Genomic DNA, 21,755 nt, shown 5'->3' on the forward strand with positions numbered 1-21,755 from the left:
ATGATCCTTTCGGTGAGGATCTGATGCGATGTTATGCGATGTAATGTTATGTGATGAGATATTATGTGATAGGATATATGTGATGAGATATTATGTGATGGGATATAATATTCTCTTCTTTCTATGATCTAGGTTCCTAGGGATCTAGTTGTATGTTTCTTTTCTTCTCTTCTATAAATGAGCATCAAGATAACTTCAGATTCAAATTTCCCACTTTCTAATGTCTCTATATATATATGGTATTCGCTGAAACTCATCGAACCCATTCAGAAAGCGATGCCATGGAAAATTTTCACTCGTTCACTTCGTTGGTCACCTTCGAGAAACGCGCCACGGAAAAGGCCAAATAGCCTAGAACGTGACATGCCCCTCTCTTAATTTCAAATTAGTTTTCATCAAACTAATTTGACACTAAGACCCTCAGTCCCTCTCTTAAATCTATCCCAGCTTTGGTCAGACTAAGATGTCATTAAGTTATCTCGGAGTTTCCTTTAACCTTAAAAACTAGCTTTGGTCAAGCTGCTTTAAGACTAAGATCTGTTCCTCGAATATTATTTTTCATTCGCGTGTTCTTTTATGTTGCCCTTAATTTCTACTCCCACTAAGTTGTTCTGCATCTCCGGAAGATGTCCCTGTATTTTATGCAAAGTGCTAATTACTTCACTTGCATATAGCGTATTGATTACTGACGTCCTAAGTGTAAGCATACCTAATAGTTTATCTGTAGGCTATAATCGTCATATTAAGAATGCGACCTACTATTTCTATTGTTTAATATATTCCCTCTATCATTTCCGAGTCGAATTTATTTGTCTGTTCCACTTAAGTTACCTATTTCTCATTATGATTTTATTAACCTCCAGACACAATGCGGCTGATATGACACATTTTTTTTTTTGAAAAAATGGTATCTCCGAACATTCGCTTTCGTCATCCACTCTGTATATGCCCAAGTGGGACAGATGTGGATCATAACTTGTAATAGTGTCTCTCAATAGCTCTTAATGCTTCTCCTAGTATAGCTGTATCACCAGCGTTAGTTACACATCGTTTGTTCTCTCGCCCCCTCCTGTAGATATTGTTTCATCTTATACTATCGAACATGTCGGGAATTTAACAACTGTCGTTCGGGCCGTATATTTGTAGTCACTTTAAATGCGGTTCTATTAAACAGTATTATATGATAAGCTTCTGTAAGTACTATGTAGATCATGATCAGCATTGTAACATGTGAAGTGTATTTCAATCCAAATATATATTCTCATTTGTGTAATTCTACCTTAATGTTTGCTTCTTCTACATATTTTCTTACGAGTTGTTGTATTTGCATCGTTTATTGCATTCTTTTCATTCAACTCGGATGGTGCTCCCCTTTTATTTGTGGATTGAAAGTCCTCTTGATTCGGGTGACCGTTTTCCTGTGAAGCTTTCATTATACCATTTAATTTTGTCTGTTTTGGTGTGTTGTCTGTTGTAACTATTGTTTCGAAATATTCATCCATGGCGATTCTTAATTGTCTGACTGTATCAATGGGTTTAATGAATTTGCTAAGGAACTCAGCATTTACATGAAGTACTATGCTTGAGTTTAATATATTTACCTTATAGGATGTTTCTCTGACGGCTTCTTTAATAACAGCAGGTCCTATAAAAACAGCTTTTAGCGCCTTCAGGCCTTTTGCAACGTATGCATGTCTAGAAATCCATACCATTTCACCTACTTTGAATACTACTGGTTTCCCTGTTTTGGTAATCTTCTGTTTATTTCTATCTTTACTTTTTACTAATAGGGCTTGAATTGGTTTTACCTTTTCTTGGATATAATTATACCATTCTTCATCTGACATGACTTGTATTCTGGTATCAGTATTAAGCATTTCCAGACGTTTATTTGTATCTATCCATTCAGGTTCATAGCCAAATTTCAACTCATTTGGAGATCGACGTGTTGCCGAGTGTGTCCTACTATTAATGAAAAATTCAGTAGCTGATAGATGTTGAGGCCAATGTGGACGCATTAACGCTCCATGAGTTCTTAGGCATTGTTTAATAATACCATTCATACGTTCGTTAGCACCGTTTGACTTTGCTCTGTAAATAGAAGTATTCCAATGATTTATTCCACGCCAGGACAAATTTTTGTTGAATTCACCTTTGTATTTTGTTCCGTTGTCGGTTAGCATCGTGATGGGTAAACCGCCATGTAAACAAAGTCTCTCTTCTAATCTCTGAAATGTCTCTTCTGCCGTATCCTGTTTCTTCGCAGCGATTAAGTATGTATATCGAGTAAAAAGATCCACTATCACTAATATTTCGTTATATCCATCTTTGGAAGTATCGAGATCGGTAATGTGGTCTGCACTCATAATCATATGTGGTCGGCTAGGAGTAGGGATATATCGGTAGTTTGAGATCGAAAAATTTGTTGGTTTATTCGATTGACAGATTTTACAAGAGTTGACAACCACCTGAGTAAGTTTATAGAGATCATCAAAGTTGTATCGTTTCCTAATACATCGAAGTGTTTCCTGTATACCACGATGCATATCATTGTTAATGTGTGTGTTCCATATAATCCACAATATTATTTCGTATTGTTCTTGTGGAATCCACCATTTATGCTCTTTAGTTAGCAGTTTATCACCTTGTATTGTTAAAAAATGGAGTTTCGAATTTACCTTGATGTTACTCACAGCTTCCTTTAATTTGTCATGTAATGTAATTGGAAGTCCAGTAATATCATGTATTTGATCCTCTTGATATTTCTCCACAATTTCTAGTGTCATTTCTGGTACTCTCAAAAATACATTATCACTTTCATTGATTTTAGCTGTAGTTATAAACAAACGTTTAACTTGATTTGGAATTTCAGTATCTTCGTACGGAATTGATGGTTCCAGTATTTCTGGTCTTAATTTGCTCCTTCTGAATAATTCTACTTCTATTTTGGATGGCTCTGATGATTTGTGTATGGGATATCTTGAGAGTCCGTCAGCCATTGTATTGCTGTCTCCTTCCATAAACCCTATTCTTACATCAAATTGCATCAGGAATTCCATGGTTCGACTAATTCTGGGAGTCAGCCTAACTTTAGTTGTTAATCTACTTAAGTTAGCATGATCTGTAATTACCGTAACTGGGGAACCAATCAACCACTGTTCATACTGTTCCAATACTTTATCAATAGCTAATAGCTCTAGATCATAAACGGAGTAATTTTGTTCTGCAGGTGTTAACTTATGACTCGAAAAGCCTGATATTTTCCCTTGAACTTTACCATTTCTCTCTTTAATTTCGTCTATGATTATCTGGATTGGTTTTCTACTATCAGCTTTGTCACTTAGTTGGATCACAACTGCACCAGTAGAATATCGGGAAGCATCGGTGAAGATCAAAATTGGGTAACCTGGAATAAACCGACCAATTGTTGGTAGTCTTTGTAATGTTTCCTTGAAATTTTGGTACTCCAATATCAATTCTTCACTTATCGATATTCTGCCCTTTTTTCCTTTGTCACCATAATCTTTAATAGTTTGATACATATGTTTCAACGATTCGCTGATATTTGGTATCCAATTCCTAATAAAATTTGCCATTCCTATTAAACTTCTTACATCCCTGACTGTTTGAGGTGGCGGTAGGTTGACAATAGCTTCAATGTGCCTTTCAAGAGGTTTTATTCCACCTGGGACTATTTTATAACCTAGGTATTCTATAGACCTTTGGTTAAATTGAATCTTTTTAGCAGAAAACCTAATTCCATATCCCCCTAGGTGTTGGATCACCTCACGTGTCAAAGACACAATTGTGTTCGGTTTACCAATGATTAACAAATCGTCCACATAAATAGTAAGATGTGGTTTCAATGAGGAGGGTAAAATATGGTTTATGAAAGCGGCAAACAATTGAGCAGAATTCTTATAGCCCATAGGAGCTCTAAGAGGTCTATAAGTCTGATTCCCAACTTTGAAGCAAAGGAAATCTTGGGACAATTTATCCAACTTAACAGTATAAAAGGCTGATGTAATGTCTAACACCGTAAAAACCGAGTCAGGCAAAGTGACTATTGAATCGTAAATACTTGGTAGTTGTGATTCCATTCCAATGACATATTGATTAGCTGTTCTGTAGTTTATTACCAATCTGAGTTCTTCAGTATCTCTTTTCCTGATGAAAAAACCTGGACTGACGTAGTTACAATAACCATTAACTTCTTCTACTACACCTTGATCGACCATAACCTGCATTTGTTTCTTTGCTTGTGTTAGCCATGCTTGTGGAATTGGGTATCCTGGAGTGCCCATTCGATTTGGTTTAGTCTTCTCAAATTCTATGAATGTCTTAAAGTCGGATTCCTTTAATTTTCCTTTATAGTCTGGTTTAGCAAAGTAAATAGCTAGATCTGATAATTCAGGTGGCAGTGTTATTTCCGAATTGTCTACTTTGTCGTGTCCTTCGTCCTCTAGGTTAGAGTTTGCATGTTCTTGAGTTAAATATGATGAGTTATCTGTTACCTGTTGAAAGTTTGACTTATAGCCGGTATCATTATTTACCTGGTCTATGATCTTCCCTCCCTGATCCATAATACTGTAGGCATTTTGTTCGAAATTTAGAATAATTCCATGTTCACGTAACCATGGTATACCTAATATCATTTTTGGTACATTGGTTGAAATATTGACTACATGGAACAAAGCTGTATACGATCTTTCCTTTAGTTTAAAACATGATCCTAATAATAGATATTCACTCATACTAATTTTTCCTCCACACTCGATCCTAACTGGGTTGTTGTTGTTAATTCTTGATACATTCTTCTGGTGCTCCAACATCTTGGCTATATCCTCTTGTATCAAATTAATTTCACTACCACTGTCCAAAAGTGCTTGTACTTGACGTTTATCTATCCAAATGGTAGCCATAGGTAGGGTTTTCCATTGGTGTCTTGCTCTGATATGATAAATCGTCTGGTTGGTTGTGGATAGATCCTGACTATATACTGTAGTATTGTTCAAATTGTAATTTCTTTTATTACTTACTGTATACATATCTGAATCTACCCTGACATTTTATTTAGGTTGACGTGGTTTCGAGACTCTGTAACTATAAATAACCATGCCTACTGAACAATAATGATTTTTGTCCTTCTTATGTCCACAATGTTTACATCTTCTATCCCTTATAATCTCTTTGAAGGCTGATGTTGTCCACTGTCTACCTGTAGCTTGAAACTCAGTATTGTTAGCATATGGATTTGCAGTGAAGTTGGTACCCAAAATGCTATTTGTTCTTTTGATAATTGGCTTGTTTTTGGTCCACTCTTCATCCGTTAACTTAAATGCATAATCGTACTCCAAGTAAGCAATTTTTTTGGTTTGACTTTCATCATTTTCTTCTTTGTTCAACTTGGTCATAGTTAAGCTCATTGTTGAGTCTTTTGTAGTAATGAAATCCTTCAGAGATTCATACTTTGCGTCTGTATATTTCGAAACCCCTAATTTATTTCTCAATTCTGATTCTTCAATACGTGGGAACTGTGCAATGATTGCGATATCCTGTGGGTGTTCAATACTCCATCCAGTTAAAGTGGCAACTTCGTTACCTGTGAATGAATAAATAGCCTTAGTTAGATTGAAATCCTCGTTGAAACGTTCTTCCTGGTACATTGAATTAAACTCCCTGGCACGACTGTTTGATAAAGATAATAAAGGCATCATATTCCTTAATCTCTTATTGGTCTTAACCCATGAAGCTGTTTCTAAAAATACCTTGGATTGACTGATTCTTTCAGCGATGATTACGTTGTCATCCAATAGCTTTAGAGTGTCAATGGCATTCTTGACTAATTGATGCCATGATACTTGTGTTAAAACAAATTGTTCAATCAACGCATCTGGATCTTCCTTACCATCTGAAGCAGCACACATAGCAGTTAATTTTGCTGGTAACAGACTTCTAAAGGTGGTATAAATAGTAGATTTACTTTCTAGAATATTTCTTTTCTGGTATTCACGCAAAAATTGCTGTACAAATTTAATTGGATCTTCACCATAAACATATTTTTCCATTCCTGTGCTTCTACTAAAGGATTTCCCTGATTCTTTATAACTGTCGTTTCTATTGTCATCGTCCTTGGTCTCCTTGACTAAGCCTTTATAATTTCTAAATGGCTTTAGACTTTTGAAACCGAATAATTCAGGACAATAAAATTCCGCGTATTCGTATGTATTGAAATTTTTGGTTCTTTCGGAGTTTCTTAATGCATCAATTGCCGGAGTTTGCCCAAACATCTTTAAGTAAGGATTCTCCACATTCTTGATTTCATCCTCTTCTTCTTCGTCTAAGACAAATCCTGTTGTAATTACTTCTGGAAGTAGTGTATTTGACTCTTCCAATTCCCTTTGATCGGTAGTAACGCTAGACATATTCAGTAGTGAATATTGTCACGATTTTGTGATATATTACCTCACGATAATATATAAACCGCACTCTTATTTAACAGCCGAGTATAACTCAACTTACCCTGCACCTTGAATCCTTTATAAAAAATTAATAGACGTCTATGATATGAAATCTTTTACGTCTGTTACTGACCAGTTTGGGTGAAGTTGTGTCCTTATTATCTTGATTACCTCGATAATGAGTTAGGAATCTGGTGTGTCTTATCTTTGATATTTCTACTTTTGAGAAATTTGAAGATAACGAATGCAATATCTACTATTCTATTATCTCTGTATCCAATATAAGCTCAATAGTTAGATCTATACCGACAGATAATTATTACCAGTATCAAAACTTATATCTTGTAGCTCTTAAAATATACGTACACTAAGCTCGATGAATAGCAGATAATTATCAATCCTATGGATGTGTATTACTGTCTATCGGTGAGTAGTATGAGTAGTATGTTTATCGATGAGTATGTCTATCGATGAGTATGTTCCTTCGGTGATGTGATGATCCTTTCGGTGAGGATCTGATGCGATGTTATGTGATGTAATGTTATGTGATGAGATATTATGTGATGGGATATAATATTCTCTTCTTTCTATGATCTAGGTTCCTAGGGATCTAGTTGTATGTTTTCTTTTCTTCTCTTCTATAAATGAGCATCAAGATAACTTCAGATTCAAATTTCCCATTTCAATGTCTCTATATATATATATGGTATTCGCTGAAACTCATGAACCCATTCAGAAAGCGATGCCATGGAAAATTTTCACTCGTTCACTTCGTTGGTCACCTTCGAGAAACGCGCCACGGAAAAGGCCAAATAGCCTAGAACGTGACAGTAATGTAATATAATAGGGATTATACAGTGACACAAAGTGTTCTAAATTAATAGTATACTTGATTCTTTTTTCATTTAAACATATTCAAAAGAAGAGGAACTTTTAGAGGAAAAATCCATGAGTTATTTATTTCCATTGCTCCCGACCGCCTCTTCCATTACGTCTCGTACACTAATAACCCGTAGGAAAACTTTTCATCTCTTTTCTTTTCTTCTCGTTCTTCTAATGTTTCTGTATGCATAATATTTTATTCTCTCTCTCTCATGCTTTATCCACTTGTGTAATGCAACGCCTCTGCCGTCTATTCAGCCCACAGCCCAAGCCTCTTCTCTTGTGTGTCGTTTCTTATTTTCGGTCATAAAAATATATCACATCTTTTTAGAGTAAGTTGAGGAAGAAGTAGAAGTTTCAAGATGGATTTTTTTGTTCCTCATCTTAAATTCTTTTCATTATTGTCATGATATTTTGGTATTGAGATGATCTTCAAAACATCTTCAAGTATTGAGCAGCATTTATTTGATGTTATGTACTCTCGCATAATCAAACGGCTGCCACAGAAAAATTATAGAAAAGTATCGAAAAAAGTAACTTAATTCTAACAGAAAAGTATTGAAACGCCCAAGTAACTAATTTTATGTTCTCCTTCAAGACATCCCCAAATGTAATAACCTCGCAGAAGGCATGGAGTCTGTCAGATGTAATTTACTTCCTATTGACGGTTGAAGGTTATCTATTATTACGTTGAGGTAAAATATATAGGTTACTTATTTTATATAACAAGTAAAGAACCTAATAAAGTGAATAGTCAAAATTTCTAAGATTGGTAACGTTTTCTAAAGGAGCTTCAGTGGCAAGGTTAGATTATGTTTTTTGTGGTTCTGTGTGTTACCACATAGCCAACATTTTCGTGTATATTCAACAAGTTAAACACTCAATGCTAGTACAGTCATTGTGGAACCAGTTTGTTAATTGGGCTTCCTTTTCTAAATACAATGTATATGTATATATATGTACATCTCCCAGTAATTGCAACACCCCGTCATACAATCAATGGATTACGAAGATAACCATATATCGGCTTTGTATACCCTACTATACGTAAGACTTTGCTACTATTGTGTATACACCAGTACGTGATGATAGATTTTGGTTACACATTTACCTTACTATAATTTAACCCATCGGGAATTTCTGGGTTGATATGTAAAAAAGTATTCTTAGTATATCTCTGAAAAAATGAAGTCATACATTATTTACCATTCTTTTGGGCAATAACAACCGAGTAGGCCATTCGAAAGATCCCAGAGGGTATATAAACAAATATGTGATTCCTAATCAGTCGACTATTTTTTTGCCAATTTCTCGTCACTTTTTTGTGTCAATTGGCAATCTCTCTTATTTTATCTCATCTTTAGATAACAAATTAAGGGAAGCTATTCGATAACTAACAAACATTGTGACAAATTTTTTAAAAATTGTTTCCTTCTTCTCTTTGACATTAGCTTTATTTCATGCCGTGAATGCAAAAGTAACCAACGTTACTGAAACAGGGTTGCCATTCTTAAGAATTTGGAAATAGACACTTGTGTTTCCTTTCTTCAACATAATGCTAGGATTGCTGATGATGATAGTTCACATATCAAATACTGTGATGAAATTTTCCATGAAATTGAATCAATTTGTGGGTCTTTGAGGGAATTTGAAGAAGTATATCTTTCTAATCCTCAAATTCTTTAAATATTGGAGAAATTATTACAGTTAAAAAGGAAAGTGATTGATAAACGTCTTCTTCGCTTAGGTGAAATAAAAGACGTGGTTATCCGTATTAAGAAAGCACTGGGTATGGCAATCATTTACCCACCGACTCACTATTCTAATTTTACAATCAGGAATTGGAAAGTAACTAATGAAGATGGACCAGATGAAGAAGCATCATTATGGATCATAGACATGATTGCCAAGGATATTGAGAAGAATTACTTGGCTAAAAATGGACAAAAGCCAAGATTCACGAAAAAAATTCAATTATTTAGTGGGGTATTTATATCTTCCCGTTTATTGCTTTATTTGTAGGCAAATGTCCATTCTACCTTCCGTTACTTTGTAGTATTATGTTTATGTTCGGTGCCATCGGGGTAATACTATGGGTTCTTCATGTAATCAAAATCCTTTTCGATTTTAGTGTCATCTTCTAGGTTGGGTATTGACAATACTTTTGTAATTATTATATAGTTTGCATAAATATCAAATCCATAAAAAGCCAAATATATTATTTTTATTTATTTGTTTGTTTGTTCAATCTTTTGCAAATTAACACACATGTGTTGTCCTCTGCACTGCCGACTGGAAGTTCATCACCAATCCAATGGAATACTTCATATTTGGAGTTCAAGTTTCTATTTGGATTTGCATACATCCATGCATGCGTACAATATCCATGGCCATTCTCTGGTCTCAAAAATGCTAATAACTTCCATTGGTTTTGATAGAAACCAACAGTTTAATTCTTAAGTGTATTAATTAATGCCATACTAATAAGGTGACACAAATTGACGACACGAAAAAAAATAAAAAAAAATTATTATATGATTTCTTTAGAATTATTTTCATTCCATCTCTTTTGAGTTATATCAGGAAACATTTATATAAAGCTCATAATTGTCCAAAGATGACTCTTCAAATTTTAGTGGTTTTTTATTTACTTTAGGTTTCCCAATTTCAAAAGTTTTTGGATCTCAAGAATGTTAAATTTTAGACAGATGAGATTATAAAATGTAAACAATTTTCCGTGATTTCTTTATATTCCAATCTCTCTAAGATAACTTCGAGAAAGCCACTCCGACCTCATAGAGTGGTTTGGTATTATACAGGGGTAACTATAGAGAGGCCTAACCTGCCACTCTGGATTGGTATCCTAAGCGGGACGCCGTGCATGTACCACCACATAACTTTATCGTGGAGAAAAACTTGACTAAACCCATCAAGCTTTATTGGTGACATTTAGCAACTTATTTTATCGAAGAGCAAGTCGTCCTTCAACTGGAACTCTCCTCTATGTAGTCACCATAAAATAAGATATAACCTTTATATAATTTAAGAATATATCTAATAGTTAGAGTAGCCTTATTTTAGAACTAGCTTAGTCAAACAATTTGTTTCGAACCCTGCTGTTTCCAATTACTCATTCCAGTGTGTATTGGACTACTATCATTTATAAGAACAGCACTTTTCCCTTTGCATTTATCGAGGGTCAGAGTAAAAGTGAGTATGGAGTTATGAAAGACACTGCCTAACGAGGTTGACTAAATCAATTATATATATATTTTGTTTTATTTTGCTTTGAATATTAAACATCTTGGTTCTACGTAAAAATGTTGGAATATATTGATATAGTATAGAGCCGTTCGGAACTAATACAGTATTTTTTATTAGCCTGTTTTCACAACCTTTACTATGTAACGGAGGCGACGCGCAATATATATGTGAACATTGTAATATAAAATTTCTTTTTGCTAGTGGGAGACCAGTTTAGTTTCTTTTTCTTTCTAAATAACTTAGATATTGAACTGTTTATGCCTCAACAGCCACAAAAATATCATATCAAAGGTAGATAACTCAATATTAGATATATGCATTGTAGCTTTCAAAGAAAGGTAGAATCAAAAAAAAGAATTAGCGCCGCTCGGTTTCGATCCGAGGACATCAGGGTTATGAGCCCTGCGCGCTTCCACTGCGCCACGGCGCTTGCTAATTCATATTTGAAGTTTGTTAACAGATTAGGACATTAGACCAGGTGACCACGTGATAACCTGAGGAATTTTATACTGGATTTGAATTGAATCATTAGAATATGAACTTAGAGTCCTGATAAGTAAAGTAAGAAGTTGATTTGGAACTGATAGTATTCTAATAATTAGAAAGTGAGAAAAATCGTGGTAAGCAGGATTGGAGATGAATAAAGAACGATAAAAGTCATTGATGATTTCTAGCTTAATTATTTGAACTGTATTATTATTGTTATTATGTAGAAAATATGATATTCTTGTGATGTCTGAGAAAAGTACTATATAATACCTCACTTCATGCTGTTTTCTTTTGGTGTTAAATATATATTGCAAAGAAAAGTGACACTCAATCAGCGGTTGACTTTTCTAATAATCATAAGTCAAATCCTCATGCAGACATATGATATCATAATTTAGGGTTACATGGTACTTTTTTCTTAACCGAATAAATTATCTTCATCATTTTCCCAACTACTATGGAAGAACCATGAAAATATTACTATACTAGAATATATGATCAGACCACCAATCATACTCATTGCACAACTGACAGAACCAATCAATTGACAATGATAAAACACTAAAGGCAATGCGATCCCACTTGCGACGAACATACCTGTTAGGAAATGACCTAAATCTTTGCCATTATTTGAAGATGGAGACATGAAATCAGAGGAAGCATATGATCTTGAGCCAAATATAGAATTAGGTATTGGAGCTAAGATAAAGACTAAGATATCAAATAATGGATAATAGTTATGGAATAATGCACAACTTAGAATCACTAGAAGGAAACCTAATGCTAAGAATACCGATAGGGATATGATTTTCGTTAATGGAGAGACTTTAAATTGCATGTTTATTTTGATGCTACTAGTATATTTTTCTTTGATAGCGTTTCAGATCGAAAACTTAATGAATTTGGCAATTCTTTGGGTAAGGTTTTTCTTTACAGCTTTTGTTTTGAAACCTTAATTGATAAAATCCCTATATGACATGTTAACGTTTATACGTCTATTTTGTAATAGTAATTTTTGAAACGGTCAAATCTCATGCAAAGCTATTACCCGGGGTAAGGATGAATGAATTAAAATGAAAGGAAAGAAATAATGTGTCGCTTGTTTAAAGTGTGCACATACGTATTCCATTTTATTACTTTAATCAATGAAGTATAATGTATATTTGAATGGACTACTTACAAGAAATATATATACATATATACAAAGATACAATTGTTATTTATATAATATATGATTTATTTTTTCATATATGGTCATGTGTTTTATCTTTATAATGGAATGACTTTAATGGACAATTGGGATGCTTAATTGGCAAATGATATTATAATTTTTGTATCTATTGCTTAGTTTCACCAGATTGAGCATCGTTGTTACTATTGTTGCTGTTATCAGAACTGTTCTTGTACATTTGTTCGAATAATTTCATAGAAGAAGTTTGTAATTCTTCAGTCTTTGTCTTTAATTCTTCAGCATTAATTTCTTCACCACCTTGAACTCTAGCAATGATTTCCTTCAATGAGGCGATTTGATCTTTAACCTTTTGAACTTCAGCTTTATCTAGTTTACCTTCGAATTCTTTCAAAGAGTTTTCAGTGTCGTTTGCTAATTGATCGGCCTTGTTAGCAGTTTCAATGGATTGTTTTCTTGCTTCATCTTGAGTCTTGAATTTTTCAGCATCGCTAACCATTTGCTCAATTTCAGATTCAGATAAACCAGAGGAACCAGCAACAGTGATGGAAGCATCCTTGTTGGAAGCTTTATCTCTTGCGGAGACGTTAATGATACCATCAGCATCAATATCGAAAGTGACTTCGATTTGTGGGACACCCTTTGGTGCAGGTGGGATACCAGCCAAATTGAAATTACCGATCAATTTGTTATCTCTGACTAATTCTCTTTCACCTTGGAAAACTCTAATTTCCACAGAAGTTTGACCAGCTGCAGCGGTAGAGAAGATTTGAGATTTCTTTGTTGGAATGGTAGTATTTCTTGGGATCAATCTTGTGAAAACACCACCTAAAGTTTCAATACCTAAGGATAATGGAGTAACGTCTAATAATAAGACATCAGTGACTTCACCTGATAAGACAGCACCTTGAATGGCGGCACCAATGGCGACAGCTTCATCTGGGTTAACTGCTTTAGAGGCTTCCTTACCGAATAATTGTTTAACAGTTTCGACAACCTTTGGCATTCTTGACATACCACCGACTAATAAAACATCAGAAATATCAGAAGTAGCTAAATTAGCATCTTTCAAAGCCTTCTTAACTGGATCAATGGTTCTCTTAATTAATGGTTCTGTTAAAGTTTCAAATTGAGCTCTACTGAATTTCATGTTAATATGTTTTGGACCAGAAGCGTCAGCAGTAATAAATGGCAAGTTAATTTCAGTGGAGACAGTAGAAGACAATTCAATCTTAGCCTTTTCAGCAGCTTCTCTAATTCTTTGAATAGCCATACGGTCATTTTCTAAATCGATACCTGATTCAGATTTGAAACGAGAGACAATTTCTCTCAATAAATAAATATCGAAATCTTCACCACCTAAATGTGTATCACCATTAGTAGATTTAACTTCAAAGACACCGTTATCGATATCTAAGATAGAAATATCGAAAGTACCACCACCCAAATCGAAAACTGCAATGACTTTAGAATCTGATTTTTCCAAACCATAAGCTAGAGCTGCTGCAGTTGGTTCATTAACGACACGTAAAACGTTTAAACCAACAATTTGACCAGCATCCTTAGTAGCTTGTCTTTGAGAATCATTGAAATAAGCAGGAACAGTAACGACTGCATTCTTAACCGCTTTACCCAAATAAGCTTCAGCGGTTTCCTTCATCTTATTCAAGACAAACCCACCAATTTGAGCAGGAGAATAAGTTTGACCTCTAGCTTCCACCCAAGCATCTCCGTTACTATGTTTAATAATCTTATATGGGACTTGTTTAATATCTCTTTGTACTTCAGCGTCTTCAAAACGACGACCGATCAAACGTTTTGTGGCGAACAAAGTGTTTTCAGGATTGACGACAGCTTGACGTTTAGCTGGGATACCAACTAATCTTTCACCTTCTTTAGTGAAGGCAACAACGGATGGTGTTGTTCTTGCACCTTCAGCATTCTCAATAATTTTTGGAATCTTACCTTCCATTATTGCGACTGCTGAGTTGGTAGTACCAAGATCGATACCGATGACCTGACCTTGAACTTTTGTGGATTGTAAACGGGTAGCTGCTAGACGGAATGAAGATCCGAATGCGGATTTGTTCATGATGTTCTTGGCTGCTAACATCTTGTTTGTTTATCTTTTATTTATGTTCTTGTCGCTTTGATTTTAGCTTGTTATTTACAGAATGGGTCCTCCAGTTGTATATATATATCTTTAATGATAGAGATGTATACTTTTGTTTGATGGTTGTCCAGATTTTTTGTATCAACAGATGTGGAAGTGTCGATATTTCCAGTTAGTTAGTTAGTTGTGTATTTTCCTCCCTGGTCGTTGTAGTTTCGCGGAAGGGAATGGAAGATTTCCTTTTTATATGAACAGGGAATATTGTCCCTACATACGTAGTTGAATCACCCACCACATACTGAGAAATTAACTAACTGGGCCGGTTCCGCGCGTTAAGGCGTTGAGCCGTTGAGAGACGAGACGAGACGAAGCGAGACGAAGCGAGACGAAGCGAGATGGAACCCCATGGAAGGAACGGAAAAAAAATCACGAAGGCGTGACTCATAGAGAATTGGTTGGGGGAGGGGAAAATGGGGTGTGCTCTGTAATAAGGGTTCCAGAGAGAAAAAGGTTGATTGACCCTAGAAAAATTTCCTAGGGTTGTACTTTTGAAAATGTGTGGGTTTAATAAATCTGCTATTCGATTCCCGGTGGAATCAAAAGGGCTGTTCATGATATATAAGTGAAATAATAATAATATCAAGCTTCTCGAACATATTTCTGTCAATTGTCTCAGGCAAAAATCTTAATACATAATGCCGTATCTACTGTGCCAGACTAACTGCCCTCCCTCTGTACTCACGACAAGAACTTGTTGATCCATTGCCTTAATAAACTATCTAGACAAAAAGTTTAATTCATATATTAGACGGTGTGCTAAGAAAATCCATACCATAATGTCAACCCAAAATACTAGAAAACAAACGATACCCATTATCGATCTAGATAAAATCTCACAAGAAGATGAACTCTTACCAGTGGTACGATCTATATTATTGTACACTGACACTTTCTTATTGAAGAATTATGCTAATAAATCCTCGTTAGATTCATTAATCTCACATCTAAATGACAGTAATAACGCCCCTGATACCAAGCAACAATTCGATGCTAATTTCACAGGAACTTTATCCATTAATAATGATATATCAATGGAACAATACATTTACAATTCTGAACCTGATTTGCAATTTAACAGAACTGTTAACAACCCTTATTTACAAAAATTATCTTCAAGATTATTTAAAGTCAGTCTATTTTTCTCCCAATTATGTTTGAAAAGTATAGTACAAAATACAACTTTACAAAATACTCTTTCAGAAACCAACTTCGCAACAAAATTGACTAGGTATCATCACGAAAGAGGTAACTTAGAAAAAGTCTCAGTAAATGGCGAAGATTTCCAATATTTGTTCAATCATGATTTTATTAATCATACTTCAGCAGGTATATTAACTGTTTTCCCCATTGCAAAGGGTATTAAATATAAGCCCCCAACTGCAAGTATAGATGATAATCAGTGGACTTCCATTGATGAACCCGATTGTTTATTATTTCATACAGGAACTCTTTTAAGTACATTGTCCAATGGACTTCACTCCACATCTCCAATTCAAATAGATCCGTCAACAAATCCAATCCATTTGACTATATTTCCTCCACTTAGTACACCATTAAACGGAAACAAGAAAGTCTCAGCTGAGCTATTAAGTCAACAAATAAAAGAATTTCCACAAGTCGCAGAAAAGTTTTACAATAAACAATCTCACCAACTAATATTACAACAAAAATTAAATCTCTATAAACGTTTATTCACCACATCTGAGACTATCCTATCATTAAATTCAATGTCTAGAGTAAGTAACATTGCTCCTGAATTACATTCTTTATTACCACAAATGTCAAATATGATGAACTTTAAAATTGTCCAAGATGATTTCTTGAAATTATTGACTATTTGGCCCCAAGCATACATCATTGAGGCAAATTCAAAATGCGAATTGGCTATAAAATTACCTCAAATAGATCCATTAATGGCTTTATCCAATAAATCAAGAAAATTACAATTCGCAGAAATGTGTGACTTATGGTATCTAAATCATTACGATCTGGATGTTGTCCCTAAGGATGTACCGCCTCTTAAAGTAAATAAAAGACGTGGAAGTATTGACAATGACAACATGGACGTATCGTCACCATCATATCAAACGAAAAGAATTCAAAGTCCTACAAAGCAGAAAAATTACATCCATAATAAGAAGGAACAATTCATCTATAAAGAGAAACAACATGATTCTCAATCCAATTTATTAGATAGATTAAGAGAACGTGAAAGAAGATCCGCTGCATTATTATCTGAAAGACAAAGAAAATATCAAGAATTTTTATCCGTTAAGATGTCACAAGTTTTCAAAATTTTAATCTCATTAAATTGGAATGAACCATACACGGTAACTCATTTGACTGAATTGATTGCGGATAGTTTACAAAATAGTAATAATCCCATTGGTGAATATGAAGCAGAGGAAATTATTGATAAATTACAATCTTTATTAAGTGATCAAATTTCTTGCATTGTTGTGGAAGGTGGATTAAAAGTTTATAAATGGGATCAATTGAAATCTGACAAATTTGAAAGTGCTTTGAATGAATTTAAAGAGAAGGCACATGAAACTAATATTCATATGGATGTATAATATGTGTCTCATAACGGTAAGAGCTTACATATGAATTTCAAGAACGATAGTCCCAATTTGTTCCTTCATTGTAAATATTGAATAGTATCTTCTAAAAAAAAATAACGTACAGGTAGTTATATATACTTTGTAACAAATATCTGTGTTGTGTCATAAGTTGTACGCAACACCATACTCTTTCTAATGGTTTGGCCTTCTTACCCTAGAAGATTATTTCACATATTGTGTTCAACAATCATGTTTTTCCTTACATGAGGTCAGAAATCACATGTTAGTATTTGTGGGATATCACAATCAAAATTCATAAAGTTAAATGTAGTGAAGTGAACTTTGAAGATTCGACTTTACTACCCGTCGGCGAGGTCACGGATATGAGATATCCGTGGTTGAGGTCGCGGATGGTATATCGTCAGATCAAAGAGGATTCCTAGCCTGTGTTTAGTTAGACTAACAAGGAGTTGAATCGAGATCTTCAGTACGGGGTTATCCTATTAGATAGCGTAATCCTGCAGGGTGTGTACGAGCTCTGGGAGAGTCGTAACAACTGCGTCAAGTATTAGATACTTTCTGAAACAAGGGGTTGAGTCAAAGTCTTGAGAAGATCCAAGATCCTTCCAAGGGATATATATAAGAGGCAAGGATATCTTATATCCTGCATATGTAGTTTATGTAATGACATAGAACTAAGTAACAAACGAACAACGAAGTAACTAAGTAATTAAGTACTTTAATAAACACATTCAAACCTTTCAACAACAACAACAAAATGAACAACAATCAAGATATTCACAACAATTTGTCTGAGGACGTAGTCATGTCTGATGATGTCCCCAACGCCTTTACTACATTAAACACAAATAATATGCCATCTTAGTATAGTGGTTAGTACACATCGTTGTGGCCGATGAAACCCTTGTTCGATTCTAGGAGATGGCAAATTATCATTTTTTTTGAAACTCCCCCGGTTTTTCAGTGAACTGAATTTTTTCACTTACGAATGTAATGTACAGTACGTACGTAGTTCCTCACACCGTCTCAGAATTTGAATAGATGGTCAACCTGGTATAAGATAATTAATATATTGGCTTTGCTTTGACTTGTCCACAATGGTTAACCGTGTGGAAAACGGCTAGCCTTGTAATCCCTAAAAGAATGGAAGGGGCTTTGTCAAAATCGTTAAAGAAAACTGTTTATTTGTTTCGTAAGTTTCATAAACAAAGTAACACTAACTTAATATTGAGGTATATTTATTACTCTATATATACATCTACCCAACGTTTTCTGAATATTATTATATTAACTTCCCTGGTTTAAGGGAAATACTATGTATTTCTATTTTCATAACTTCTACTGAACTATTTAATACATTTCATTATCTCCAGCATACACGTATTATTATATAGAAAAGAATGTGGTGGTTCTTCACAATCTTATATATCGCAAGATGAGGGTACAGGAGGTGACTTCGGTTTGAAAAAAGCATTTGTTGAACTTTTGTCGATGTTTACCACACTTTCTCCCAATAATTGGAAACGAACGTTCGCTAGCAGCTGAACTTGGTTCCAGGGCGAACAAGTACCGGATAACGAAGCGTAGCTTTTTAAGTCTCTTTTGGTATATCCAAGAACTCTTTAATGAAACTCTAATAAAGTTTATACTAAATCTCTTCTAGCAACAAGCAATATGAACGAGACTCTACGGGAACACCTCTTTGTACTAATCCTTTAATCAGAGAAGAAAGTTTCTATTATGCAAAGGTGACTCTATGGAAGGGTGATGCATTAGAAGAGGCAACTAACAGAGAACCCGAAACGAAAAGGGGTTTAAAAATTCTACATGTCACAGCTGACACTTGTTCGACGGAATTCATTTTTGGAAATGAGAGTGTGCTTCAAATGGATATGATTTCTTAACAAATTTCCAAATGTTTACACATTGCCATTTCGGGTAAGCCATTGTGTTAAGCGCCAAACACAAAACTTTATACTTAACACTATTAGATGATGATTGGTTAACATAATATGTATGTACATTATTACAGAAAAAGATATTTATATTGGTATGATTATTGAGCAATTCAGTATGATGAGAGTTGATAGATATGGGAATTATCTCTTTTATGGCTTTTTGCAACTTACCTCTTATTATTGAGCCTATATAAGTCTAATCTATTTATTGGGAAATACAATATCTACCCTTTCTTGTATGGACCGCCCTGCCATATTTAGAGTCCTCTCCCTTTAATATATCGCCAGAGAATTAGGGACCAAATGATAATGGTAATTGGAATGAAAATGACGAAGAAAACCACACAAGGATAAATACCAAACCCGAAACAGAGCAACACAAACGCGATAGATTTTGCAATCGTTGAGCTATGTTCAAGTAAGAAAGACATATCTCTTTGGTGTTCCTTGTCACTGGAGCTTACCGTTGTTAACTCTCCCCTTAATATGCCCTCCAATAACACCTATTAAGGCTGTCTCATTGTGGAATGTCCTAAATTGGTTCTTTGCCATGTCAACCATAGCCACCACTGAATTTCCAGAAACAACTATCGTTTCAATGGCAGCAAGCAATGAATATTTCACACACTTCAATAAGGGTTCACCATCATGGAGAATTATACTAGAATATGAATTAGTACCAACGTTACCTAAGACATTTTTTACCTAACATATTTATTCTCCATGCATGGAACTGAATATATGATAAAATAGCATTCTTAAAGGCCTTATTAAGAAATAACCTACTTTTCCAAGAGAGTTTATCAATCATACCTTGGTATTGTTCTCCTAATGCTACAATATCATCCAGTTCACTCTTAATTGAAAATATATCAGACCCATTCAATTGGTTAGAAATTAAGCTATCATTCTTCTCGATTAGCGATGGAAGGACTAACAAGCGTTCAGAATTATTTTGTATAGCAGCAATAGATTCTCCTACTGTTTCAACCGTTATTTCACTGTTAATTGAGAGCAGTGTTTTCATGAAATGACCTTCCTTGGTGTTTTTAACATTAGACATATCAATTCTTCCCCAAAATTTCTCGACAGTGGAAAAAATGAAATGACCGAAGGCTAACGCTGAAGTGACATCTTTTTCTCCATACTTATGCGGTAAGACACTTGCCACACAAAAGCAGAAAAGCTTTGCAATGAACATTGAAAAATCATTTTTGTTTTGTTCTTCGATGATTTTATGTACGAAGTTGCTTTGAGAAAGTGTTTCATATTGGTTGTTTTAATAAGAGTAAGAAAATACTAAGAAAGGGTTATATATGAAATGGTTTCTAGGAATGTAGAAACGAGAAGTAGTTTCTATGAACTGTTGGCCCTTTTGTATAAAAAATTTGGATCAATTCCATTACATTTTTATCGATGTTTCCCTTTTTCCTTTTACTTAGTCTATTGAATTTACGAGATAACATTAAAAAGGATAATACTTGGTCAGAGAGGTTTAGTAGAAAGGAAAACCCAACTCCACTACGTGAATCTTTCCTGCGATGTACGTGCCGGCAGTCACTAAATGTGATTAGAATATATTCTTTTCAAGTATTTCCTTCTAGATTTTTCGATGTCGGGATTCCCCTTGCGAAGCGTCACAAAAAAAACATGGGGTGTATAAAAAAAAAGGTCACTATATGAAGTTGATTGCATGTAACGTTACGTATACTTTATAACTACGTCAGGAAGGCCGACGTCTTTTTTTATCAAGTTTCCACAAATTTAACATGACGGAATATGCCGGGCTTTTTCTTGGCAATGGTTTATGGGCGTTGCATAATGAGACAAGGCCTCTTAAACGTCATTGTAACATTTCGATTACATGTTCTTGTCTCACAAATATTATCCTAGTAACGGTTCAACAGGAAATATAGCGACTTGAAACCCTTAGAATAGTTCTTCCATAACCTTAAAACTAACTATTTTTTAGCTTTATTATTATTTGCTCGAACAATATTCAAGATAAAGGTACTATTAATATTCCATGGTAAAGGTCTAGACATCCAGTTTGGTACAACGTCTTCTATAACAGACACGAGCTACTTACCAAAGATAGAAGGAACGCGAGTGAGTAACAGCACGACGCGATGCGATTGATGAATACCAAACTAGTCAATAAATTCATATACCAACGATAAAATTATGATCTCGTATTATCTATTCCACCATCGACAAGAATATAAATAGACCCATAACTCGAAGTATCGGTTCTTCTTACTCCTGTTATTATTTTTATATTATTATTTTTTATAGACATTTTATTTACTATTTATATTTAAGAAACCGAACTCTTTTACATACATTAAAACGAGGATGTTAAATTACTCTTATTATACTTTATATTTAGCACTACTCTTAATCTACAATGGAATCTTACAATTATAATATAATAGGACTAATCTGCAACGAAACTACCTATAAGGTCAGATCCTGCAGTCTAATATGCATCCAATATATAGTTTAATATGTTATATCTCCTACCAAGCAATATACCTCGAATGGAAGCAACATTGATGATCCACTTAACCAACGCAAGCCCGTCAATTTTAGTCACATGATCAAATCTAACGATAGTCTAAATATTTTCAAAATTACAATGTAGTAAAAGCGTTGGGGACATCGTCAGACATGACTACGTCCTCAGACAAATTGTTGTGAACATCTTGATTGTTGTTCATTTTGTTGTTGTTGTTGTAAAGGTTTGAATTGTTA

The 21,755-nt window shown here is 34.5% G+C and overlaps 6 protein-coding genes and 2 non-coding genes across 8 annotated transcripts; 2 read left to right on the plus strand and 6 right to left on the minus strand.

The window, feature by feature from the left end:
* Positions 1–1,280: 1,280 nt before the first annotated feature.
* NDAI0G04700 (uncharacterized protein) lies at positions 1,281–5,048 on the minus strand (the record flags this gene model as incomplete). The annotated part of the gene is made up of 1 exon (XM_003980082.1): positions 1,281–5,048. The coding sequence occupies one exon, from the start codon at positions 5,046–5,048 to the stop codon at positions 1,281–1,283; it is 3,768 nt and encodes a 1,255-aa protein (XP_003980131.1).
* Positions 5,049–5,069: 21 nt separating this feature from the next.
* On the minus strand, positions 5,070–6,425 carry NDAI0G04710 (uncharacterized protein; the record flags this gene model as incomplete). The annotated part of the gene is made up of 1 exon (XM_003671218.1): positions 5,070–6,425. The coding sequence occupies one exon, from the start codon at positions 6,423–6,425 to the stop codon at positions 5,070–5,072; it is 1,356 nt and encodes a 451-aa protein (XP_003671266.1).
* A 4,540-nt stretch (positions 6,426–10,965) lies between these two features.
* Positions 10,966–11,037, minus strand: NDAI0Gtrna7M. The gene has a single exon. It is a non-coding gene; the product is annotated as a tRNA-Met (tRNA).
* Positions 11,038–11,514: 477 nt separating this feature from the next.
* Positions 11,515–11,934, minus strand: VPS55 (Vps55p; the record flags this gene model as incomplete). Its single annotated transcript, XM_003980083.1, has 1 exon — positions 11,515–11,934. The coding sequence occupies one exon, from the start codon at positions 11,932–11,934 to the stop codon at positions 11,515–11,517; it is 420 nt and encodes a 139-aa protein (XP_003980132.1).
* A 499-nt stretch (positions 11,935–12,433) lies between these two features.
* On the minus strand, positions 12,434–14,398 carry SSC1 (Hsp70 family ATPase SSC1; the record flags this gene model as incomplete). The annotated part of the gene is made up of 1 exon (XM_003980084.1): positions 12,434–14,398. One exon carries the CDS (start codon positions 14,396–14,398, stop codon positions 12,434–12,436), a length of 1,965 nt encoding a protein of 654 aa, XP_003980133.1.
* An 836-nt stretch (positions 14,399–15,234) lies between these two features.
* Positions 15,235–17,034, plus strand: TAH11 (Tah11p; the record flags this gene model as incomplete). Its single annotated transcript, XM_003980085.1, has 1 exon — positions 15,235–17,034. The coding sequence occupies one exon, from the start codon at positions 15,235–15,237 to the stop codon at positions 17,032–17,034; it is 1,800 nt and encodes a 599-aa protein (XP_003980134.1).
* Positions 17,035–17,898: 864 nt separating this feature from the next.
* On the plus strand, positions 17,899–17,970 carry NDAI0Gtrna4H. The gene has a single exon. It is a non-coding gene; the product is annotated as a tRNA-His (tRNA).
* A 1,716-nt stretch (positions 17,971–19,686) lies between these two features.
* NDAI0G04750 (uncharacterized protein) lies at positions 19,687–20,202 on the minus strand (the record flags this gene model as incomplete). The annotated part of the gene is made up of 1 exon (XM_003671222.1): positions 19,687–20,202. One exon carries the CDS (start codon positions 20,200–20,202, stop codon positions 19,687–19,689), a length of 516 nt encoding a protein of 171 aa, XP_003671270.1.
* Positions 20,203–21,755: the final 1,553 nt, after the last annotated feature.

This window comes from Naumovozyma dairenensis, chromosome 7 (genome assembly GCF_000227115.2).
Source record: "Naumovozyma dairenensis CBS 421 chromosome 7, complete genome".
NCBI lineage: Eukaryota > Fungi > Ascomycota > Saccharomycetes > Saccharomycetales > Saccharomycetaceae > Naumovozyma > Naumovozyma dairenensis.